The following is a 26,528-nucleotide window of genomic DNA, read 5'->3' as shown; positions in this document are numbered from 1 at the left end:
TGTCTTTGAATTTAAGGTGTCTTAGAATTAAGGAAATACAGTATATAATCATTTTATTTTTATGCCTCCATAATAGCATACTCTTCTGGTAAATATATCGGAGAACTGCTGTTTAAATCAACATTTTTATTGGATATGGAATGTGCACAAACTAGATGCTCTAGGGGCTAATTCTATAACAGGGTACCCTCTTTTAGGCACCCAAATGCAGAGCGGGGAGCACCTATTCTTTAACAGCATCTAGGTGTCCCAATTCCATTATAAAGTAGTACCATAAACCCGTATTTATGCGCCTAAATTAAAGTGCAACATTTACGCCAGGTCAATGCCAAGAGTAAATGGACACGACCAAGTGTGCCAAGAATCGCACCTAATTTATAGTAGCCTATAAGTTGCACATGTACTTTGGAGAGTTACCCATGCTCCACCTGGATGTACACCCCCATCACAGTTACACACTGTAGCACAATACAAGAAGCGATGACATTAGTTAGAAATAACCTTTGCATCTCATTTGGGATTTTTTTAAGGAAGGGCCACACTGAAGCATACTTCAGTGTTAGTCAGTCTGTGCCTTTGAATACTTCTTTCTCCTGGGGCTTGCTCAATTGGAACCTGGAATTGGGAGGGAGGGAGGGGGGACCCTGGAACTCGGAGGGAGGGGGACCCCGTGGAACTTGGAGGGAGGGGGGACCCCGTGGAACTCAGGAGGGAAGGGAGGGACCCTGGAATTGTGAGGGGGGAGGGAGGACCCTGTGGAACTCGGAGGGAGGGGGGACCCCGTGGAACTCAGGAGGGAAGGGAGGGACCCTGGAATTGTGAGGGAGGGAGGGGGACCCCGTGGAACTCGGAGGGAGGGGGGACCCCGTGGAACTCAGGAGGGAAGGGAGGGACCCTGGAATTGTGAGGGGGGAGGGAGGACCCTGTGGAACTCGGAGGGAGGGGGGACCCCGTGGAACTCAGGAGGGAAGGGAGGGACCCTGGAATTGTGAAGGGGGAGGGAGGACCCTGTGGAACTCGGAGGGAGGGGGGACCCCGTGGAACTCAGGAGGGAAGGGAGGGACCCTGGAATTGTGAGGGAGGGAGGGGGACCCTGTGGAACTCGGAGGGAGGGGGGACCCTTGAACTCGGAGACGGGACCCTGGAACTGGGAGGGAAGGAGACGGGGGGACCCTGGAACTGGGAGGGAGACGGGAAGGACCCTGGAACTCAGCACCCCCAATCATTTTGAAAAGTTGGCTCCTATGCCTGAGGTGACCGGGGCTTTGAGTATGGAATAGCCTGACTTAACTGACACATCTATTGATCAGACTATTGACCCTGATTTATCAGAGTCACTAGCAGAGACCCTTCCTGTTATGAATACTGATATAGGACAGAGACATGCTTTTTAGGAAGCACAGCACTCTGACCCTAACCTGGAAGTCCTGAGGCAGAGGGCTGGTCAACCAATCAGTGAGACTTGTAAAGATTGTATCCTATGGAAAGTGGGCTTGTTGTACAGAGAGACTGATCCTGTTGGTACTAATAGGCCCCGTAAAAGCAGGCAAGCAGCTTATAGTGCCCAGGGCATACAATCAAAGAAAATCAGCCATGTTGTCTCAGACCTTGTAACTCATTGGATTGTCGAAAGTTGACTATCCCTTCCTTCCGCAGCATCTTCATTCAGTTTTGCAAGTTGTTCATAAACACTTTCGTCCATGCAGTATCTACACCATCCCTATATGTCACACATCTGCAGACCTCAACCAGGCTTTTCTTCAGTAAACATCAAATACAAGTAATTGTTGAGCAATTCCGCTTTCCCCTCATCATTATGTATATTGATCATCAGTATGTTTCAGTCTTTGAGTCCTTGTCTCAATTTCTTTCTAGAAAATCAGCTGACTTTACCTCCATCTATCCTGTACAGGAGAAAAAAAAAAAAGGGGGGTGGGGGGAAGCGTTCTTTCTTCTTACTTGCAGGACTACTTGCTCCTATAATCCTATATAATAAAAAGCACCTCCAACATTCTGCAGCTGACTCCGTGGTACTGTGGCAGTGTAGGGTTCGTAAGTCTGTAACTCAGCGTTTCATTGGCTCTCACTGTCCCGCAACGTCACAAGAATGAGGAACCAATCAATGGTTTGTAAAAAACGCCCAACCGCCTGCCCGGTCCGTCATTGCTACCCAGTGATTCTCCTCTCTCCCCTGCCCCCCCCTCCAGGCACCCACCGAGTCTCCGTCGCTCCTTTGAAAGCCCTGCCCGTCTGTAGCCTTCCTTTCCAGTTCGTTCCCTTAGAGTCCTGCCCTTGTGGAAAGAGGAAATGACGTCAGAAGGCGGGACTCAGAGGGAACGAACTCGAAGGGAAGGCTACAGATGGGCAGGGCTTTCAAAAGAGCGATGGAGACTTGGTGGGTGCCTGGAGGGGGGCCAGGGGGGAGGAGAATCGCTGGGTGGCTGGAGAGGGGTCAGGGGAGAGGAGAATCGCTGGGTGACTGGAGGGGGGCAGGGGAGAGAGGAGAATCGCTGGGTGGCTGGAGAGGGGGGGGCGGGGAGACAGGAGAATCGCGGGCTGGCTGGATAGAGGGGGCAGGGGAGAGAGGAGAATTGCTGTGTGCCCGGAAGGGGAGCAGGAGAGAGAAGAATCGCTGAGTGGCTGGAGGGAGGGCAAGGGACAGAGGAGACAGTCTCACTCTCTGTCACACACACACACACACACTCACACATTCACTCTCTCGTTCTCACACACAGTCACTGTCAAGCACACTCTGTCAAACATACACACTTCAAGGAAAACCTTGCTAGCGCCCGTTTCATTTCTGTAAGAAACGGGCCTTTTTTACTAGTTTGCTATTTTTCTGTCCTCCTGCTACCAGAAGTACCAACCAAATACTGAATGTGGTCTAAGAAGAGAGTAAGGATGCTAATACTAATATTGTAATATACCTGGGGGACAAATGACCTGGCCAAAGCAAGTTTGGAGCACAGAGAGCATTCTAGAAGCTTGAGGGACTCATGTCTTCGGTTTGAACTGCATCTTTTTCTGAAGTTATTCCTACAAATGGAAAGGGAGAGGAAAGACTACATAAAGCAAAGGAGTTCAATAAGTGACTTGAAGCTTGGTGTAAAGAAGGTTTTAGATACATAGGAGGAGGATGGGGCAGTACATGGAAAAATAGCTGTACTGTAATGATGGGCTACATCTTTATGTGACAGGAAAAGGGATATTTGGGGAGAAATTCAGATAGTATATTTTTAGACATTTAAACTAGAGGGTGGGGGTGACAAAAGGAAGCAAAGGGAACTCAAAAAGTCACCCCCAGAAAAAAACATGACGGCAGTGGGGAAGATTCAAGATTTGCAAACCCTGATGTTTGAGGAAGACTTGGATATTGTTGCTATTACAGAGACATGGTTCAATGAGTTCTATGAATGGGATACGACCCTATTGGGCTATAATCATTTTAGGAAGGATAGGGAGGGCTGAAGAGGTGGGGGAGTGGCTCTGTATGTGAAAAATAATATCAGAGCGGCTGAAATGCAGGGAACCTGGGGAAAGGAAGAAGCTATATGGATCATCCTGGAAACATGGACCCTGTATCCACATGGGTTTTATCTACAAATCTCTAGCACAAATGGAGAAACTGGACAAAGATCTGATCAAAGATATCCATAAGCTTGGAATGAAAGGGGAGGTGCTGTTGCTGGGAGATTTCAATTTGCCTGATGTGGATTGGAATGTCCTATTGGCAGAATCAGAAAGAAACAGAGAGATTGTGGATGCCTGTCAAAGTGCTTTGCTCAGCCAAATGGTGATAGAATCCACGAGGGAAGGGGCAACACTGTATCTAGTACTCACAAATGAAGGAAGTGCCTACCTAGGCAATAGTGATCATCATATGATATGGTTTGATATAACAGCGAAAGTGGAATGCAGACGCACAAAACTCAAAGTACTGGATTTCAGACATGAGGTGAATACCTGAAGAAGGAGCTGATGACATGGGTATAAATAGGAGAAGTGGAAGGGCAGTGGTCCAAGTTGAAAGCTGCTATAAATACAGCAACAGATCTTTATACAAGGAAAGTAAACAAAACCAAGAGAAATGGGAAGCCTATATGGTTCTCCAAACAAGTGGACAAAAAAATAAGGCACAAGAGGTTGCATTCAAGAAATAGAGAAGAACGCGACAAGAGGATCATGGAAAAGATTACCGGATTAAACTCAAAGAAGCAAAGAGGGAAATGTGGCTAGTAAAAGCACAGATGGAAGAAAAAAAATGGCTAATAATGTAGAGAGAGGTGACAGGATCCTTTTCGGATATATTGAGGAAATGAGAAAAGCTAGTACTGAATTTGTTAGACCGAAAGATGCTGAGAATGGCTATGTGGAGAGTGATGAGAATAAAGTGAGCGTGCTAAACAAATACTTTTCTTTACTGTTCATGGAAGAAAATTCTGGAAAAGGACCACAGTCAGCTGCTGATGGTATATCTGGGAATGGAATGGGTATTGCACCATTCACGGAAGAAAGCTTTTTTTAAACAACTTGAAAATCTGAAAGTGGACAACGCCATGGGACTGGATGGGATACATCAGGATACTGAGGGAGCTCAGAGAAATCCCAGTGTGACCTCTTAAGGATTTATTTAATAGATCTCTAGAGATGGGAGAGGTTCCTTGGGATTGGAGACAAGCGGAATTGGTCCCTCTTCTCAAAAGAGGGGACAGGGAAGAAGTGGGAAACTACAGGCCGGTAAGCATCACAAATAGTGGAGTCGTGGCTGAAGGAAAAGATAGTTAACTTTCTAGAATCCAGCAGGTTGCAGGATCTGAGGCAACATGGCTTTAGCAAAGGAAAATCCCAAACGAATCTGATTGATTTCTTTAACTGGGTGATAAAGGACATGCACTAGATGTAATCTACTTGGATTTCAGCAAAGCCTTTGATACAGTTCCTCAGAGACGACTTATGAATATGCTGAGAGGGCTGAACTTAAGACCCAAAGTGGTGAACTGCATTGGAAACTGATTGACCAACAGGTTGACAGAGGGTGGTGGTAAATGGAATTCACTTGGAAGAAAGGAAGGTGAGTAGTGGAGGGCCTCAGAGGTTGCTACTGGGATTGATTCTGATTTGAGAGACATTGCTGAAGGTTAGATGGAAAAGTTTGCCTTTTGACAAAGATAGCCAGTAAGAGTGGATATCACAGAGGGAGTAGAAATCATGAGAAGAAATCTAAAAAAAATTAGAAGAATGGTCCAACGTCTGGCAGTTAAAATTTAATGCAAAGACATGCAGAGTGATGCATTTGAGGTGCAGAAATCCAAAGGAGATGTACCAGAGAGGAAAAAGATTGAGGATCTTAAGTAACAAAACAATGCAACAAGGCGGTGGCCACAGCCAGAAGGATGCTGGGGTACATAGAGAGGGATATAACCAGCAGGAGGAGGTATTGATGCCCCTGTATAAGTCGTTGGTGAGGCCCCACTTGGAGTATGGTGTTCAGTTTTGGAGGCCGTATCTTGCTAAGGACATAAAAAGACTTGAAGCAGTTCAGAGAAAAGTGATGAAAATGGTATGGGTTTGCATCACAAGATGTATGAGAAGTAAAGACCTGAAGATGTATACCCTGGAGGAAAGGAAAGACAGGGGTGATATGATACAGACATTGAAATATTTGAAAGGTATTAATCTACAAACAAACCTTTTCCAGGGGCTAGAGGACAAGAATTGAGGTTGCAGGACAGCTGTCTCAGGAATAATGTCAGGAGGTAGTTTTTCATGGAGAGGGTGGTAGATGCCGGGAATGCCCTCCCACGGGAGGTGGTGGAAATGAAAACGGTAATAGAATTTTTTAAATGTGTGGGATAAACATAAAGGAATCTTGTATGGAAAGCATGGAACCAAACAAACCTAGCAGCAATTAGATGGTAACACCAGTAATTGATAAGCAAAGCCAGTGCTGGGCAGACTTCTAAGATCCGTGCCCTGATCGTGGGTGGACAGATTTGGATGGGCGGGAGTGGGGTTTTGATGACAACTTCAGTGGTTGGAGAACAAGGCCAGGGCCGAACAGACTTCTATGGCCTGTGCTCTGGAAGTGGAGTGGCCAGATCAAGACAAAATATTTATTTTGTTGGGCAGACTGCATGGACTATGTAGGTTTTTATCTGCCGTCATCTACTATGTTACTATGTAATTCTTCTCTGGCCTTCCTCCCTTTGCCAAAGTTAAGAGACATCGTGGGTGACTCTCCTTGCCGTCTTCTCTTCATTCTTTCCCCTCTGGCAAGGCACTCTTCTTTTTCCCTTCCCACCACCACCCAAGCAAGTTCTTACTCCTCCCCACCGCAGTACACTCTCTTACTCTTTTCCCCTTAAGGCACTCTCCCCCGTCGTATTTCAGATCTCTCTCTTTGCCTTACTTTTACCCAGCTTTCTTCTTCCTACATCTGCTACTGCTGCTTTTGCTATGAGCCGGGTGCTTCTTTGAGGCTCCAGCCTCCATTTCCCAACATCTCCGAAGGTCGATCCATTGCGAGATTCAAACTGCATTGCATCACCTATTGAGGTGAGGTGAGGTGGGGACTGGGGAGAAGTGAATGACGAAGGCAATGACATGAAATTTCGAATCTCCACATGTCATTATGTACGTGACAGCAGCGGTCTGCAGCTCTGAACAGCTATATAGTCCAGCTCTGCAGGAGCCAGTTGGTGCTGAGACTCGCAATATTGAGCAAGCTGCTTGTTTTCATGTTGGCGCTTATGTGTACAGTAGTGCTTCTGATGAATAAAAAAAAAATCACATAAAAAACGGGCGGTAATAGATCTTATATCATTCTTTTCAATGGCTTTAAATTCCAATTGGCATTTCTGACAAGTTACGTCATCTTCTACAGTTAGCATAGAAAATGATTAAAGAGCTGCTTTCGAAAATCGGTATCCCTTAAAAAAGGTGATTGATGGTGGTGGGCGAGAGACGTGCGGAAGAGACAAAGGCAAGTAGCAAAACAAACGCATACACTACAAAGCAGCATATGCTGCTGAGGTAAAAAAAAAAAAAAATATCAAGTCCCCCACACCAAAGTGCAGCAACGAACTACTTCCACTACTCCGCTGTCAGGCTGATTTTAGTAGTGGTTGTTTACGGCGCAGCCGCTAGGTGCCGCTGCTGGCGCTACCCCACTCGCGCTTTCAGCTCTGGCATAGAAAGGGTTATCAGCACCAGCACAACGTCCGGGGCTTTTTAGCTTTGCGTTAGCATCATCCATACCGTACGCTGTAAATGGCGACGGCTCTAGAAAGGAGGTGGAACAGTTACAGAAGCTAGAACAGTAGTTTGTAGTCGGAGGAACAGAAAGACGGGAGAGACTGTCTGAAACTGCCTCTTTTCGTTTCCTTTTAAACTTTATGCACCCAACAAAAGTCAGGTTGATGGCAACCCTTTAAAAAAAAAAAAAAAACCCAACACCACCAGACCACCTAGGTTTGGGCCCCGTGCGCGCTTCTCTCTTCCCCGCCCTGCCGCGACTGCTGACGGTGCACACGAGAACGTTGAGAGCGCAGCAAGTCTCTCGCGCCGCTCAGGCTACAAGAGCGCGAGCTGGAGTTGCTGGCCGTCGCGCGCGCGCACGCGCGCCCCCAACTCTTCTACATTGCTCGCTTTGCCTTGCGCTGCTTAACAGAAAAAAAAGGGGGGGGGGGGCGGCGAGAAGTTTTTTTTTTTTCCCCACCCCACCAAGTTTGTGCGCTCGCGACCCTTGACCAACGACCGCGACTCTCTTGCCCTCTCCCACCTCGGCTTTCACGGCCCGCTGCTGGCGGTGGTGCTGTGTGCCGACCCGCTTTTCGACTGGGCTCCGCTGCTGCTGGCCCTTGGATGCGGTGCCTGACTGGTAAAGGATGGAGGGTTTAACGCTGAGCGAGGCGGAGCAGAAGTATTACTCGGATCTCTTTGCCTACTGTGACACGGACAACACCAAGAAAGTGGCGTCTAACGGTAGGGTGCTGGAGCTATTCCGGGCCGCACAGCTCCCCAGCGAGGTGTCCCTGCAGGTAACTGAGGAGATGATTTTCTTTGATTTAGAAAACAAGGTGGCAAAAAAAATAAAAAAAACGCTGGGTGCTTATTGACTGAACTTTTCCCAGAATCATGGTGTCCCAGAACTTGGTGCTGTGACGTGCTACATCAAGGAAGTAGTCCGCAGTGCACACCCCCCTTGGGAAAAAGTGCGGACTATGGCCCTGATGCACAAAGCTTACTGTGCTAGGAAGGTCTGATTTTTGACTGGTTCGATCCAGTTTAGTGTGCGCGTTATTCTGTGAGTAATGCGCAAAGTGGTCCTGTGTGTTTTTTTTTTTTACCGTTCACAGTAATAGTCAGTGAAAATCTACTACTGCTTAACATTTTATAAAGGGCTACCAGGATTACGCAGCGCTGTACAATTTAACACAGAGGACAGCCCCTGCTCGAAGGAGCTTACAATCTAAAGGACAAAAAAGTGCAGTCAATCAAATTGGGGCAGTCTAGGTGGGCTTTGAGCAAGGATTTGAAGATGGGCAGGGAGGGGGCTTGGCGTATGGGCTCAGGGAGTTTATTCCAAGCATAGGGTGAGGTGAGGCAGAAAGTGCGGAGGCTGGAGTTGGCGGTGGTGGAGAAGGGTACTGAGAGGAGGGATTTGTCCTGTGAGCGGAGGTTACGGGTAGGAGTGTAAGGGGAGATGAGGGTAGAGAGGTAATGAGGGGCTGCAGATTGAGTGCATTTGTAGGTTAATAGGAGAAGCTTGAATTGTATGCGGTACCTGATCGGAAGCCAGTGAAGTGACTTGAGGAGAGGGGTGATATGAGCAATTGGTCTAGGCGGAAGATAAGACGCGCAGCAGAGTTCTGAACGGATTGAAGGGGGGATAGATGGTTAAGTGGGAGGCCAGTGAGGAGTAGGTTGCAGTAGTCAAGGCGAGAGGTAATGAGAGAATGGATGAGAGTTCGGGTGGTGTGCTCAGAGAGGAAAGGGCGAATTCTGCTGATGTTATAGAGAAAGAAGCGACAGGTCTTGGCTGTCTGCTGGATATGCGCAGAGAGGGAGAAGTTGAAGATGACTCTGAGGTTGCGGGCAGATGAGACGGGGAGGATGAGGGTGTTATTGACTGAAATAGAGAGTGGAGGGAGAGGAGAAGTGGGTTCGGGTGGAAAGACAATGAGTTCGGTCTTGGCCATGTTCAGTTTTAGGTGGCGGTTGGACATCCAGGCAGCATTGTCGGATAAGCAGGCCGATACTTTGGCCTGGGTTTCCGCAGTGATGTCAGGTGTGGAGAGAGAAAGTTGGGTGTCGTCAGCATAAAGATGATATTGGAAACCATGAGATGAGATCAGCGAGCCCAGGGAAGAGGTGTAGATTGAGAAAAGAAGGGGTTCAAGGACAGATCCCTGAGGAACACCAACAGAGAGCGGGATGGGGGTAGAGGAAGATCCATGAGAATGTACGCTGAAGTTACGGTGGGAGAGATAAGAGGAGAAACAGGAGAGGACAGAGTCCTGGAATCCAAATGAGGATAGTGCGGCTAGGAGTAAATTATGATTGACAGTGTCAAAAGCGGCGGATAGGTCGAGGAGGATAAGGATGGAGTAGTGACCTTTGGATTTGGCAAGGAACAGGTCATTACAAATGTATTACAAAAAGCTGATTATTATTTAAATGTGCATTTTGAGCAATGCACAGCCATTTCCAAGCAATGCACAAAAAGGAGCCGCCTACCTTTTAATGAGGAAATTTTTGGGAAGGTCAGGAGCTTCTTGATAGAGCACTCTGCTGCCATATTTAAATGGTATTTGCACTTGTGTATGTGTCCTGCACATTACAGCATTGTGAAGAAGTGGTCTTACAACAAAAAAAGCACGTTGTGGAGGCGTGCCCATGGCACCCGTAGTTTTGGAAAAAAAAGTTACATATGGCTTTCATACATGCACATTTAAGCAATAAACCCCCCTGGGGTGTGAAAGTTGACGTGGAACCCCAGAAAAAGAAACGTTCATGGCCCGGGTGCTTTATTGCTTATATGCGTATCTGAAAGCCATGTGGAGTGCTGTAGAGGCGTGTCCATAGTACATGCTGTTCTAGGCATGCACGTGCATATAGCATTGACACTTAGCTTGCGCTGCTTAGCAGGTGGCTGTTATACACATGCGCTGGCGCTTTCCCTACTGAGCTGCTTGCTGTAATTGCAAACAGCTCACTTGCCTGAGATTTCCTTTGAGCATCACTTGCTATTTCAAACTTATTAACTTGTACTGGGAATTTAAAAGCATCTATTTTGTTACAGGGGCTTTTGTCCATTGGTGCCTATGCAAATAGTGTACCCTCTTTGGAACTGTACGCATAGTGCCCACTTTTAACCACAAATGATATGTTTTAAATGATGATCATCCCTGTTATTTATTGTGCCCTGTTTAGGGCTGGGAAGTGGATGCGTGTGAGTAGTTGATGTAGAACAGTTTTTCAGTGTGATCCACATCAGTAAGCTACAGTTGGGTATTCTTTTTCATGCTACTGCCTAGCACATTGTACTTTAGTGTAAAAGAAAGTTGTATATGTTTTGTACTGAGCAGTGAGTAAGCAGTAGCCAGTAAGCTAAGAAGACTGAGAATCTCCAACATACCTTGGTATAGGGAGGGGTAAGGTGGATTCCTCTCATGGTGTGTACAAAATTAACCTGTTTGGAGTCGTGATGCTTGTGTTAAGCATTTTAGTAAGTTATTGCCTTTGAATTTTTTAAACCTCTCCTCGGCAGTTTCTTGCAAGTTTTGGATAGTGATGTTAGAAGTCAAAAATCACTTTATATAGAATGCAGCCTGATGGGTTTAAACCAATGATGCTTGTGATGATATGAGTAAAATTTACTAGCTCGGTCTGATGAGAAGTAATTTGTGATTCCTACTAATTTGATTTTGGATCAGAATTGGACAGGAGCTGCCTAATTTGGGGGGAAAAAAGGATTATTTTCAGTTGTGTACACACGATGCTGCATAGATACGGTATGTTGATTTATTATTTTTTTTTTATTGAACCAAAATAGAAATGTAGATCCTTTTTTCAGTCACAGTGTATGTATGTCATGTGCTGTTCAGCTTTCAATCTTTATTCAGTTTTCTAAAGATTACAACTTTTCACAGTTCTCATAAAACATTGCATTCATAGTCATAAATCCCCTCAACCTAGTGTTCATGGACTGTCTCCACCCAAATTCTCCTCCTGGCCCCTTTAACATCTTATGTATCTGTCAGTATATTCTAGTCATTTTCAAACATTTCATATGGACACTTCATCCATTGCTGGGCAATTTCTCCAAATGGGTTAGTTTTGCGACTACTGTGGCAAGAATGAACCTAATTTCTAAGCCACGGCATGTGGCTTATGATCTAAGTCTCTCAAATTTACTGCTGATGCTAGCCATAAAACTTGCATTGTATCAAAGAGAGCCTGCCCTCTGGAGTTGGTAAGATGTAACATGTATAGGCATCCTAGCCCCGTATTTTTAGAAATTTGATTAAGCCTGTCACACTCAGAATGATGGGAAATATTTCTTTATCTTTCTTCCATATTTTCTTGGTCTCGGACTGCATTTCTTGTAGTTGAGGATCTTTTCTTGCTTTACACGATTTACAGAGTAATCCCTTGGGACTGATACTTCTATGTTTAATACTGTTCTGGTGTTTTTTTTCTCTTTTATCACTGTCTGGTTTTCTTGCATCCAGTTTTTTATGTGTTGGTATGGGGATGTCCCAGGTGATTATAACCTCTTCATTTTCCAGAATTATCTTAGGGTCGTGATCTCAATGCTTTTCTGGTACAGTGATATTGTTTAGAGCAGTGATTTTCAACCTTTTTCATCTCATGGTACATTTACAAGGTGCAAATATTGTCAAGGCACCACTGGAATCTAACGCATACCCGCTTGTCCCTGCTACGATCCATTCCATCTCCACCCATACCTGTAACCTTCAGAAGTAGTTATTTCATTTAATTATGCTACTGAAATATATTAGAGCACCAATATACATGCTACTGGGAAACTGGAACAAGATGGACTATTAAAGTTTCCTACACACACCACATGCCAGCAGAATCCTTTTTCTCAGTTGCAAATGCAGAACATGACTCTCCCCAATACAAAATAGGGAACCGCAAAAAACATGCAAACAAAAACTGAAAGCAGAGATACAGGACTGTGCATGTTGTGCAACACCAGAGAAATAGAAAGAAATGTGTGTCCTGTACAGTGCAAAATAAAGCCGACCAATGTAAATTCTCAACACCAACATAATTCAATTGCTAAACTCAAAATAATTTTTTGTACCTTTGTAGCCTGGTGACTTTATTATTCCAATCATTTTGTTCCCAATCTTTGGTTCTGCTTTTCTTTGACTGTGATCTTAACTCGTTTCCAGGGCCTCCTTTTCCTTTGCAATTTCTTTGTTCACCTCCTGCCGTATGGCTGTCTAGTACTGATCTTTTATGTTCAGCTTTCTTCAATTTCTTTGCCACCTCAAATCTATCTTGCCTCTCCTCTTCCGTTCCCTTTATGTGCAGCCTGTCTTCCCTCTTCCTTTCACTCTGATTGTTCAAACTTTGCGTTGCTGGCTGCTATTAGAACAGGCCTTCCCCTGGCAGTCCTGAGGCTTTCCCTTTGCCATGTCCCTCCTGCACAGCAAAAGCAAGTCACGTCAGAAGGAAGGACCCCGGGGCTGGCCAGGGGAAGATTCTAATAACTGCCGTCAGCCCCAAAGTTTGAAAAATTGCAGCGAAGAGGAGAGAGACCTGAGGGGTTGGAGGAGGAAGATCGCACCATCTGGAGGGAGTTCCCAGACTCTCCACGGTACACTGTTTGAAAAACGCTGGTTTAGAGAGTTTCCAATGAATGAGACGTCACCTTGTTGTGCTTTTCTGTATAAACGTTTTCTGCCATCAGCACTTTGCAGCCAGCTACAAGATGAGTAACTTTCCAGCTTTTACTTACAGAATTTGCAAATGTCAGTTATACCAGTTTTTTTTTTCTATTTTCACTGTAAACCATCTTATCTGTAATCTGCTGTCTATAGTAGGAGTTCATTAATGGAACCCCTATCTCAATTCTTAGATTTTAATTTGAATACAGAAATTCCTAAAATAAGTCTTATGTGAGAGATTCTACTCATTTACTGCAAATGTTAGAATACACTAAAATTGAGGTTAGGCATAATGTATTGCTTGTAACCCTGGATGTGTCAGCCCTATAAACAAATGTACCTCAGGGGAATGCTCTTGAGATGATTGCTAACCAACTGTATAGTATGGAGTATTCATTTAGTTGAATTGCTAATTCAGATGGCCCAGATGGTCATTACCAAAAATTATTTTGCATTTGAACATACCTATTATTTACAAACTAATGGAGTTGCCATGGTGGCTTGCCTTTATATGGCTATGTTTGAGAGTAAATATGTTTACTCTAGTAAGTTTGTTCCTAATGTTCGTCAATGGAAAAGAGATATTGATGATGTCCTGCTTATATGGGATGGTGATGTTTCATTTTTTGAAGAATTTTTACAATCCTTTATAATAATTTGTACTTCCAATGTTCTCTGGCTGTCTGGGTTCATAACATCTCCTGACATCAGCAAGCCTCCAGCGTTCCCTTCCCTCTCATTGTCCCGCCCTCATGTAACGACGTAATGATGTCAGAGGAGGGCGGAACAGTGAGAGGGAAGGGAACATTGGAGGTGAGCTGACATCAGGATGTTACGATGGAATGGAAGCCAGCCAGCCAGAGAATGTTTAAATAGAAATCGCTGGACATGGAGGGGAGGAGAGAATCGCGGGACATCGAGGGGAGGGCAGGGCAGAGGAGAATCGATGGACATGGATGGGAGGAGAGGAGATAATCGTGCGACACGGATGGGAGGGCATGGAAGAGGAGAATTGCAGGACATGGAGGTCATGGGATGGGAGAGGAGATAAGAATCGCTGGACATGGAGGGGAGGGCAGGGGGAGAGAGAAAAAAATGCTTACACGAGAGCCTTCCTAGGGCCCGTTTCAATGTTGACGAAACGGGCTTGGTTCCACTAGTATTTGAATAATTGTGACAGGTGAGAAAATGTGGGATACAAATGCAATAAATAAATATAGGAGGAAATCAGATTAATTTTTTGGATGTGACTATCTTATATCATGAGGGCAAATTTCAAATTAAAGTGTATCGGAAACCCATGGATAGGAACACTATCCTGCACTATTCTAGTCATAAGTACATAAGTGGAGGAGTGACGGTCCTGAGGAACTGAGTTTGATTCCCACTTCAGGCACAGGCAGCTCCTTGTGACTCTGGGCAAGTCACTTAACCCTCCATTGCCCCATGTAAGCCACATTGAGCCTGCCATGAGTGGGAAAGCACGGGGTACAAATGTAACAAAAAAAAAAAAAGTATTGCTATACTGGGAAAGACCAAAGGTCCATCGAGCCCAGCATCCTGTTTCCAACAGTGGCCAATCCAGGTCACAATACCCGGCAAGATCCCAAAAATGTACAAAACATTTTATACTGCTTATCCCAGAAATAGTGGATTTTCCCTGTCCATTTAATAACGGTCTATGCACTCCGCCCAAGGGGTTTAAAAGATTTGTGCAGCTGGTGATTCTATATGGGATCTCTACTATTTTGAGATATTGGTTGTCGGACTTGAGTCCCCCACTGGCACTTTGGAGAGCACAGTTGTTACAGCAAATGAAACTTGACAGATGTAGTGTTCACTCCCTGGATAGTGCAGCGGGCGGGAGATTCTGTGCTCAATGGGAGCCTTTGTGGTTGACCTTGCCCTCTAGGGGGACAAGTCACATTCTGAACATTTGAGCAGCTCACGAGGGGGGAGGGGGAAGGTAGGGTAGGGTCTGTTCATGGGGAGTTGGGGAGGGTTGAGGCTGGGGAAGTTGTGGGGGGGAGGGGATGTTTGTATATTGTTGTAACTGTTTCAAATCAACATTGAAACATTGGATTTGCGTTACAAGACGTATGAGGAGAGACTTGCTGAACTAAACATGTATACTCTGGAGGAAAGGAGAAACAGGGGTGATAGGATACAGACGTTCAAATATTTGAAAGGTATTAATCCGCAAACGAACCTTTTCCGGAGATGGGAAGATGGTAGAACGAGAGGACATGAAATGAGATTGAAGGGGGGGGCCAGACTCAAGAAAAATGTCAGGAAGTATTTTTTCACGGAGAGAGTAGTGGATGCTTGGAATGCCCTCCCGCGGGAGGTGGTGGAAATGAAAATGGTAACGGAATTCAAACATGCCATAATGGGAAAGACCAAAGGTCCATCGAGCTCAGCATCCTGTTTCCAACAGTGGCCAATCCAATAAGCATAAAGGAATCCTGTGCCGAAGGAATGGATCCTCAGAAGCTTAGTCAAGATCGGGAGGCGGGGATAGTGCTGGGCAGACTTGTACGGTCTGTGCCAGAGCTGGTGGTTGGGAGGCGGAGCTGGTGGTTGGGAGGCGGGGATAGTGCTGGTCAGACTTATACGGTCTGTGCCCTGAAGAGCACAGGTACAAATCAAAGTAGGGTATACACAAAAAGTAGCACATATGAGTTATCTTGTTGGGCAGACTGGATGGACCGTGTAGGTCTTTTTCTGCCGTCATCTACTATGTTACTGTGTAACATTGCTTTCATGGACTTGTATTGTTTCATTGACCTTGTGTTGTACCAGTGAAGTCATGTTAATAAAAATGATTGAACATAACGGTCTATGGACTTTTCCTTTAGGAAGCCGTCCAAACCTTTTTTTAAACTCCGCTAAGCTAACCGCCTTTATCACATTCTCTGGCAATGAATTCCAGAGTTTAATTACATGTTGAGTGAAGAAAAATTTTCTCAGATTCGTTTTAAATTTACTTGTACAGCGCTGCGTAACCCTAGTAGCGCTATAGAAATGCTAAGTAGTAGTAGTACCCGTTCAACTCCTCATTATTTTATAGATCTCTATCATATCTCCCCTCAGCCATGTTTTCTCCAAGCTGAAGAGCCCTAGCCGCTTTAGCCTTTCCTCATAGGGAAGTCGTCTCATCCCCTTTATCATTTTCGTCGCCCTTCTCTGCACCTTTTCTAATTCCACTATATCTTTTTTGAGATGCGGCGACCAGAATTGAACACAATATTCGAGGTGCGGTTGTACCATGGAGCAATACAAAGGCATTATAACATCCTCATCACCCTAACTCCTTAAAAAACAAGATCCTTGTGGAACTATTCTTGTGGATACGCAGGAACTGTTCTCAAAAAGAAGATTTTGTGACACAAGCTAAGGAGTTGAAGTGCCGGTTTAGACATTTAAGAGCGCGTATAATGCTCAGTGGCACTGGCTGTTTCTTAAAGGTGCCAAAATAGAGGACTCCTGACTGACTTATATGTTTCCTTATGTACCAAGTACTGATGCAGTGAGACACATTATTAATAAGCATTGGGCACTTTTAGGTATTCATTCAGAGGTTTAGCAACTGCCACGGTTTTCTTACCGCAGGGGTCAAAATTTGAGAGAAAAATTGAAGTTGAAGAGAATGTCAAGAGGTGAAGGTGAGACAGGTCATCATTAGTGCAGTGGTTGTAGGTATTGTGAGTTGGCAATTAACATTCCTAATCAAAATACTGGTCGTAGATTCTACTTAACTTCTAAGACTGATTTTGTTTCTTTGTTTGTAGTGTATGCCATCACTTGCCCATGTGGGTTAACGTATGTGGGCCGAACGGTGAAAATAAATAAACAACGTCTTGCTCAGCATTTGAGCAACATTAAATTCTTAAATTTGAGACCCCCCTAGTTGCACACTGGATTGGCGCTAGACATGACTGATGTCAGATTTGTTGTTTTGGTTATGTTTGATCTGAGTATGGGGGGCAATGTTCTGCAAAAGATGACAGACGTGGAACAACGTATCATATTTGAATGGAAAACAGTGACTCCTAACGAGCTCAATAAGGAGGTAGAATGGGCTGGTATATAAGTGACATGGCTCTGCCCCTAGGTCAAAGGTCTTGTATGATTTGCGCAGGCTTGGCGTTCTCTTTGAAGTGAGATGACATTTCCCCGGCATCCGGTTGGAGTTTCATCTGAGCAAAGCCAACAAACTGTTAAGGTTTATTCACAGGTATGACCGCGTATGTGTCAAATTTGATTATTAGAATAGAGTAGCGAGTGTGTTTTAAATCGGTATTTTCTCTTGTTTTGTAGTCAGTGCTCATGAAGACGCGATGTGTGAAACACAAATTTGTGTTGGGTGCTGACAACTTGTTTGTATGAGGATGTTGTGCTCAAAATAACAGCGAAATTGAGGAAGAGAGCCGTTCTGCAAGCTTTAATTGATGGAGCATTTTGGCATGGCAACTTGTCGAGTTACGAGTTGCAAGAACTTATATTGCGGCGCAATGGTTAATTGAATTGAATTTAGAGCATAAAAGTTCAATATCTATATATATAAAACTCGCCCTCAACGTTCTATTGGCTGCTGACGTCACTGAAGCCAAGGCTCGTATGTTCGAAGCTCTGAAGCCTCGAAAATCACAGTCTCTGGGCCCCACCCTCGCGTCAAACGTTATGATGTTAAGGGCGGAGGCGGAACAATTCACCGCCCTCGCGTCAAACGTTATGACTTTGAGGGCGGAGGCGGAGCAATTCACCCACATCGACAACGGGTGAGGGGGGGCCACAGGAAAGCCTTGCTAGCGCCCGTTTCATTGGCTGCAGAAACGGGCCTTTTTTTACTAGTCTTATAATAATACAGTGTAAATTTGAATAGATATCGAACATATAATTGACTGAATAGGAATATCCTGATCCGGAGCTCTGAAGAGAGATGTTTGAGTGAGTGTGGTATGAATGAAGGTTGTGTGCAGTGAGGAGACTATTGCGTTTTATACAGATGCATATATTTTGCAAGTGGTATAAGAAGTGTTTAATAAAGTATTTTGAATAGTTTTTAAGAGTGGATTAAGTAATTCAAGAGTTTTGTATCCTGCTTTGTATATTCTGATGGTTCCATTCCTGTACTTACAGGTGTATCTTCATTCATTCCTTATGCATATGTATAATATACTTCTGTGAGGCCTATTTCCTCCTTCAGTTCTAGGATTGTAGTCTTGGCATATACTGATCTTTTCTGTCAGTACTTTATGCTGGATTGTTGCTCCTTCCTCCTTCCAAGTGAAACCAAAAACTTTCCAACTTTCCTTAGCGTGTGCAGCAGATGAATCCAGGAACTGGTGGGTTATGTCCATCTACCAGCAGGTGGAGATAGAGATTACAAAGCTGAAGGCAGTGATACCAGACGGTGAGCTCCTCCTTCACTTCATTATATCACTATCAAAAGCAGGTGGTAGACGGTGTCTCTGTAGCTCCCAGAGTCGTCTCTTGGGCCTGCTCCTGGGTCTTTTGGCCAGTTGAGCTTATGGGGTGTTTGGGCTCTGTGCCAACTGTAGGGGCATATCTGGTGGCCTGGGTCCCTGCCTCACCTCATGGTCCCTTTTTTTCCCAGAGTTTGGGCTGTTGTTTGGCCTGTAGCCTGAGAAGTCTGGCTGTGCGTCTCCGGTAAGTGCATTTTTTTCTGCCATTGGGGGACATGCGGTGTTGGCGATGGAGGCCACCATAAGAGGCTCCTGTTGTGAGCAAGTGTTGGTGCAGCGGGGATGGGTGTTGCTGAGTGCACAGAGGCACAGGCAGGCACCAGGGACTTCTTTCTCCCAAGCGGGATTCCAGCTATGAGGTGTTGAATGCATGCACCATTTTCTTTTGGTGCATCCAGATGCAGCTCCTGCTTTCTAGCTGTTGGCTGCATTGGCGGCTTTGTGTCTGCTTTGGGGACCCCTTCAGGCTTTGTACCGACCTCTCCTGATTCAGGGGAATTGTTTTGTGCCCTGATTTTGTACTCCTTTTTCTCTTTGTCCACTGGTTGATATGCCTTTTGCCCCTCAGCATTTGTCTCTAGCCCGCTCCTTTTGAGGGTTTCTTTGGGTACAATAGTGGCTTTGCTACCCTCTGCGGTAGATCCAGTGTTCTAGGAGAGACAGCTGGGTGCCGTGTTAGAGGTGGAGTCATTGGGACCTCTCTCTGGTTCCCACTCACTACCTTCGTGCTCGGGCAGATGGATTCTAGATGGCAAAGTTTTCCAGAAGGAATCTGATGGTCCTTCTGCGGTGCGCCTTGTTTTTTTTCGAGATGCACGTCAGCCGCTCTGGAGGCTTCTCTGGGGCAGGGGACTTCAGACCTCCCCCCCCCCCCCCCCCCCAAGTTAATTCTGCTGCTCCATTGCTCCATATGCTTATCTGTTGCAGAAGTCTGGTAGGGGAACTGTGCCTTTTTAGTCCAGCCTTTGGAGATTTCTTGCTTGTTCCCTGTCTTAGTCTCCACTGATCGACCCTGCCCCAAAGAGGGGATGTTTACTTTCCAGCTCAGCAGTAGGGCCCATTGCTCCCCTGTCTTCCTCTGTTCGAAGGGAGTCTTTTCAGGACAGTCCCTTTCTGCACAGAGGCAGCAAGAATCACCTGAGCTGGAAAGCCATGCTTGCCTAAGTGGGTGGTTTGAGGGCAATAGACCTCACTGTCTGTGGTGAATTAAGATTTTCTTATAGTTCCTGCATTGCCTAAAGGCTGTTCCTGGTGTGGGAAACTGTGAACAGCATCAGAGCAGGGCTCCTTGTGTGTTGGGCCTATTTAGTATTTTTATTTACAGACTTTTTTGTCCCCTCAATATTTTTCTCTGAGGGCAATTGCTTAAACAGGTTGAAAGCTTTCCTCGCTTCCTTTGTAGAACTCTTTTTATCCTGGCAGTACAAGTATTGCCTGTGAGCACTCGCCACCCTGAGTGTGCCTGATCTCTGATCTTGGAAGCTCAGCAGGGTTGGGCTTGGTAGGTTTCTTCTTAGATGGGAGACTGCCTGGAAATACCAGGTGCTGTAGGTTTTCTTTTTTTCTGCATCTTTACAGGGAGTTTCTAGGCTTAGTGCCTGTGGCTCCAGGTTTCTGTGGGAAATGTTACATATTGTTGTTTTCTGGGGCTAGTGCTCTGGTCTCCATGGTAACCATGGAACCCCTGTGCTGCCATGGGGGCTTTATCTCCAGGTGCAGTAGTTTCAGCAAAATAGTTTTATTTTTCTGGAAGATAGTTGGCTTCCAGCCTGAAGGTCACAGGTTTAAGGCTGATTTGTGCATCATATTAGAAGCTGTGGCCCTCGGATCCTTTTCTATGGGGCATATTTTACTTCCCTCTCGCATATTGCTTGCCTTGACAAGCAATTCTTTCCATAGCTGGGACAGTTTACTCTAGGCTACAGTGCCAAAGGTTAGCTGTGGTGGTTTCCCACAGCAGCTCCGCTCTTCTAGTTTTGCTCTCTGACACTGATCAAACTATTGCATTCCAGCTCCAGCTTCCACTGTATCTGTGGCACTTCTAGCTAGCTGTTTGTTGCAGTGTCTCTAAGGGTTTTATTGCACTTTTGCATTTTTTCTTTATATTGGACAGCTAGCTATATTCAGAGCTACTTCAGCTTAGTCTGCACTTAAATTTTCCCTGCACTTCTCCCTTAGGAAGCGTTTCTTTTCTTTCCTCTTTGGCCCCCTCATCTGTGGTATCTCTGTTTGGCCATTCTGAGCCCTCATGTTTAGTTCTAGGCTTTGCCTGTCGGCATGGCTATGGCTCCATTCACCTTTTCCTAGGTTTGGGAGTTTTGCAGCATTGTCTGCAAGGACATCATCAGAGTGCACCTCGCTCTAGACGAGATCTGAGAGTTTATCTTCCCGGGTCTTCTTGGAATCCTTGAGCTGGGTGGTCACCCTTCAGATGAGCCACCTCGTCCCATTCCAGACAGCTCTGGTACAATATTTTTCTTGATTGAGGACTGGAGGATCTAGGTTCAGACTTGGGTGCACAGTCTGCTCAGGGCGCTGAGTCCTTGGTCCTGGCTATCCATTCATGTCTTCGGCTCTGTGGTGGACACTTTGGAGGTAGTGATGTGGGCGGTGCTCATAGACTTCTACAGCTCTTTCTTCTCGATGGGTGGTGTCCTGTGTTCCAGGAGTGTCTTCTGTGGCTGTTCTCGGTACGCCTGGTGGTTTCGCAATTCCTCCCTGTGGAAGGGATGCCTTGACGCCTCCGCAGTGGATGGTGGTGGTCACGGATGTGAGTCTCTCGGACTGGAGAGCCCTTTGCCTCCTCCTTCCATCTCCGGGGTGGTGGATGGCACGAAGGAAAATTGGAGTTACAAAGTTGTTGAGACTGTTTCCCCATGAACATCTGAAAGAAAGGAGTTGGTATAGACGCTAATTGGAGAATATATTGTTTGGGAATAACCCATTGAAATAACAGACTTCTTGATTACAAGAACTATATCGAACTGCATGGGTCAACAAATAGAAGATTGATGCTTGAGGTTGAACTTTATCCCTCGGAATTACAACCACATAGGCTTTGGAATTGTTGTGTAAAAAAGCTTTTTGATAATTGTTTAGATTTTTTTGATAATTAACGCTTAGATTTTATGAATATGTGATTATGATGGATGTATGAGAGAGTGTTTGTGTAAGGTGTTTTTATGTAAAGCGTATAATTTTGTGATTTTTTTGACAGTATTATTGAATAAAGATTGTTAACTAAATTGAAACGGTTGTTTAAGATGATATATATATACACACACATTATATAAGATACAGGAGCATATACTGGTGGAATTATTGCAATTTTAAAATTCCCACCTAGGACTTAGCCAATGCCATTCCAGTCTCCTTGGTGTATGGAAATATATAGGGGCATCTTAAAAACTAAAACTGTACCCTTACGCCTGAGGATTGGAGCCCTCCATAGGAAGGCCATCGTCGTCCACATGCTCCAGACATCCATAAATCCTATTGTTCTGGGTTTACTTTGGCTACAGAAGCATAACCCAGTAATAGACTTGTGGGGGTAAAGGACCCCTGGATAAAGCATTATATATAGCACTGTGTGTTCCTATATAACAAAGGTATATGAGATTATAATGCATGGCACTAGTCAGCATTTCCAACCCGACTTTAAAATACAGACTGTAGCTGATCTCATATTTCATGCAGAGGAATGTTGTCTGATATGCCTTGCATACAGATAAGAGAACGATGCCAAGGGTGCCAGTGTACTAGAATAACAAAGTTATCAGCTCTAAAAGGAGCTGAGCAGCTTGAAACACTAGCAAAAAATAACCGATAGTGCTTGTTTACGCACAATAAAGGGAATTAATGATGACAATCTATATTCATGCCTATAAGGTAATAAATGAATAGTAATAGGTATATAAGCATGAAAATGTAGAACTTATATAGTGAGTTGAAATGCATTAACTTGCAAGAGATAACATTGTTTGAAGTAAGGTTAAGTGACTTAAACAGTATCAGTGAATATCCGTGGAAATTAAATGTCTTTGTTTCTGCAAGTCAAAGGCTTGCAGTATCAGTGCCTTGTAAGTTTACGGACGAAATGTCACTTTGTAGCAAAACAGATGTGTATGTGTAATATGAATACAAATAATTACTAAATATAAGATAGGTAATATGGGGCCCCTGCATAAAGCACCATATACAGCACTGTATTTTCCTATATAACAAATGTGTATGGGATTATAATACATGACACTATTCAGCATTTCCAACTTGACTTTAAAATACATACTCTAGCTGATCTTATATTTCATGCAGAGGAGTGTTGTCTGATAAGCCTCGTCCTTGCATACAGATAAGAGAATGCTGCCAAGGGTGCCAGTGTACCAGAATAAAAATGTTGTCAGCACTGATGTCATGGCCAGACCAGCGAATGACTATTGGAATTTCCTTTGCAGCCAGAGAGGCGCTGTGGCTGGAAAAACACTACACATTGTTTATGAAACCCTGGCTCATTGTCAAGGTGACCCTTTCAATGTGGTACCAGCAAAACAATATTGTGGCTTCTCGAGTCACATTTGGGATACACAGGAGTGGCCCAGTGGTTAGGGTGGTGGGCTTTGGTCCTGGGGAACTGAGGAACTGAGTTCAATTCCCACTTCAGGCACAGGCAGCTCCTTGTGACTCTGGGCAAGTCACTTAACCCTCCATTGCCCCATGTAAGCCGCATTGAGCCTGCCATGAGTGGGAAAGTGCGGGGTACAAATGTAACAAAAAACCCCAAAACAGTTATTTGGCATCAACAACAAGGCCAGAATACATGTCACTAACCCAGATGCAGCTTGTGATTTCTGTATGAAAGATGCTCATATCTGAGGCAAAAAGGCTGCTATTTTGCATTCCATCTGAAGTTGAGCTCCTGTTCTTCATCTGATTGACCTGTCTGAGGAACGATCTGCCACCTGCTGGATGTCTGGCCATTTAGGTTGTATAGTTGCCATATATGGTTGTTTTGTAAGTGCCGTGGGTTTAGAGTAACTGGCTGAATTAGGAGCCTACCTTAGGGATCTATGTGTGTTTACTTTCATGACTCCTGCATTTTCATTTTGTTCTGCTATTGTAAATAATCTATTTTTACAATACCCTTTGGTGTGGAGTTAGTTCTGTTATGAACTTGGGCCTGTAGATAAAGGGAACAGTTTTCTTCCAGACAGTGACACTACACTGTCAATATCAGAACATGGCAGAGTCACGTTCTGTAATCTAGTCATGTTCCTAATAACACCCCAAAAGAATGTTATCTGTATACGCCCCACAGACTGGCAGACCAGTGAAATAACTGCCTGGGGCAGCACCTGCCATCAGTGCTGTTTGGACAGTGTAGTGCCCACCGTAGCCCTAATCTCTCCAGACATAAGTACCCCGGATGGTCTCCTTTGGGCCTGTGCTGACGTATTCTCCAAAAAGCAAGCGGAAACACTCATAGTATGACTGTCCCATCGATCTTCTGCTGGGTAAGTTGCCACCCCAGGGAAGGGTTTACCTGCTTTCTATTCTCGAGACCCAGGCCATGTCAGATTACCTAGTGGATAATTTACAGAGGGGCTTCATCTGCCCATCTACTTCTCCAGCTGGAGCTGGCTGCTTCCTTGTGGGGAAGAAAGATGGCACCTTATGTCCCTGCATTTATTATTGAGGATTGAATGCCGTCACTGTTGAGAACAAATATCCGCTTCCTCTGATCTCCAAGCTGTTTGACCATCTTCAGGGAGCCTGTATCTTCACCAAACTGGAACTTAGGGCAACCTACAACTTGGTGGACTATCCTGGATCCAGCCAAAATTCTGGCTGCTGCATACCTGCCGGTACCTCCTGGCAAGATGGTAGTACCGAAACTACTCCAGGACCCCAAACTGAGATGTGGGCATGATTTTAAGTTTGCTGGATACCCCAGAGTTTGCAGTATGTTATAACTCGTATCATGAACATATTGGTGGCCCCAGATGATAAAGGATGTACGTGATTTGGTTTGCGCTAGTTACAAGACACCTTATTCATGATCATGGGGACTACTACAACCTCTTCTGGTGTAGAATACTCCATGGACCCACATAGCTATGGACTTCGTGACAGACCTTCCAGAGTCTGAAGGATTTACCACCATTTGGGTGATCATCGATTTTTCTCCAAGATGGCTATTTTGGTCCACTACCTGGTCTACTATCTGCACCCGCCTTAGTTCGACACTTCTGTAAAGAAGTGTTTTGCTTGCATGGCTTACCAGAATCCATTGTCTCCTATCAGGGAGTCAGTTTATGTTAAGGTTTTGGAAAAAATCTATGCAAGACCTTACAAATTGTCTTAAACTTTTCTTCTGCTTACCATCCTCAATCCAATGGTCAGACTGAGCGAGTTAATCAAATTTTAAAGACCTTCTTACATAGCTATGTGTCAGCCCAGCAAAATGACTTGTCATATCTACTACCTTGGGCTGAATTTAACTACAACCATGTAAGCGAGTTCTTTTCAGATAGTGTTCGGACCAGCATCCTCAGATACTTTTTGCCTTTGCATCTGACTGCCACTATACCTGCCATTGAGGCTGCAACTCTCGGCAAGCTATGGGAAAAGATTCTAACTGGTACTTCTAGCTACAGTGAAATACAAAAAACAAGAGGATATGAAGAGATGGTCCTGCTCCTCATTTTCGACCTGGAGACTTAGTCTGGTTATCTACTTGGAACCTTTGCCTTAAGACCCCTTCTGCCAAGTTTGCTCCCTGGTTCTTTGGGCCATATCACGTTATTCACTCAGTAGGATCCATAGCTTACCAGCTGAAGCTCCCTCCTACTCTGCGGGTCCATAATTCGTTCCACGTATCCCTCTTCAAGCTATTGGCTTTAAATGGGAGAAGAAAGAAGCCACCTGTACCCTCTACTGTGTCTGTGGACCCAGACTGGGAGTATGATGTCCAAGATATTCTTGACTCCAGGAGACAGCGCAGTAAACTTCAGTACCTGATTGCATGGAAGGGTTTGCACCACTCCTCTTCAGAAGATTCCACTGTATGTTTCCTCATAGACCCAAACCTGCCCTGAATGGGAGAGGGTGCTCTCACAGCCATGGCCGTACCATCCTCTACCCCTCTACCCACAGCTCACTGCTTGTCTGGATGTTGTCCTCCACGGCATCCTGAGGCTTACTGCTGCTACAGCATGCTGTTCCCTTCTGGCCATCACCAGTGCTTCTAGGTCCTTTTATTGGATCAGCGGCTGGAGGATTTGGAGGCACCCTCAGATGATGTCAGGAGCTGGGGCCCTTATTAGGGGCTTGGTCCATTTTGCAGTGGGTTGTCTAGCAGTCAGTTGCAGCCCTGTCTTCAGCCTCCAATTTCAGTTTACCCTAGCAGGGGTGTGACTTGCCTGCTACCAGTTGGGGCCTGCCTGACCTCTGGGTTGGGTGGGCAGCGCAAACCTGACTGTGGCCCAAGGGCTCACCAACCCCATGGCATAATGGAGCATGGTTCAGGAAGGGTATTCATTTACTTCATAGTTCCCCCCAAAAAAGGAGGATTCTTTCAACCTGTCTTGAACCTTTAGAGCCTTGTTGATTTTTTTTTTTTTGAGACTCAGCACTTCAGAATGGAGACCTTATGCTCATTGATAGCTTCAGTTCAACCAGGGGAGTTCTTCACTTTCCTGGATATCAAAGAATCATATTTCTATATTCCCATTTGGTCTGCTCACAGAAAATTTCTCTGCTTTTCAATGCTAAGGGAGCATTATTTGTTTATGCTTCTCTGCAGTTCCCTGAACTTTTTCCAAGGTCATGATCGTGGTGGTTGCATTCCTTTTGGAGAGGGGTGAAATCGAAACTTTTTATGTTGATGATTGGCTAATATGAGCCTCATCCTTTCAAGACAGCCTGAAAGTTTCCTTCAGGCTGGTATCTCTCTCCTTTGTTCTACAGAGTGGCAGTTCTTCAGACACTACTGGTAGAAGTTTCTGGACAAGGTGAGGGAAGTTATTGAGAGAAGAGTGTCACGCTTAAGGCCAGTGCGGGCTTTGCAATAAATGTCACTGCCCTAGATCCTTTCTTCTGACTTGTATGAAAA

General features: G+C 45.1%; 1 protein-coding gene across 1 annotated transcript in view; it reads left to right on the top strand.

The window, feature by feature from the left end:
- Window positions 1-7,261: 7,261 nt before the first annotated feature.
- Window positions 7,262-26,528, top strand: part of REPS1 (RALBP1 associated Eps domain containing 1) — a 294,751-nt gene continuing 275,484 nt past the window's right edge. The window contains 1 exon segment of the mRNA XM_030198532.1: window positions 7,262-8,042. Coding sequence (XP_030054392.1) covers window positions 7,890-8,042 — 153 coding nt within the window. The 5' untranslated portion in view covers window positions 7,262-7,889.

The sequence above is a fragment of the Microcaecilia unicolor genome, chromosome 3, assembly GCF_901765095.1.
Source record: "Microcaecilia unicolor chromosome 3, aMicUni1.1, whole genome shotgun sequence".
Classification (NCBI taxonomy): Eukaryota; Metazoa; Chordata; class Amphibia; order Gymnophiona; family Siphonopidae; genus Microcaecilia; species Microcaecilia unicolor.
The sequence above is the reverse complement of the archived record's forward strand: the minus strand, read 5'-3'. Positions and strand labels throughout refer to the sequence as shown.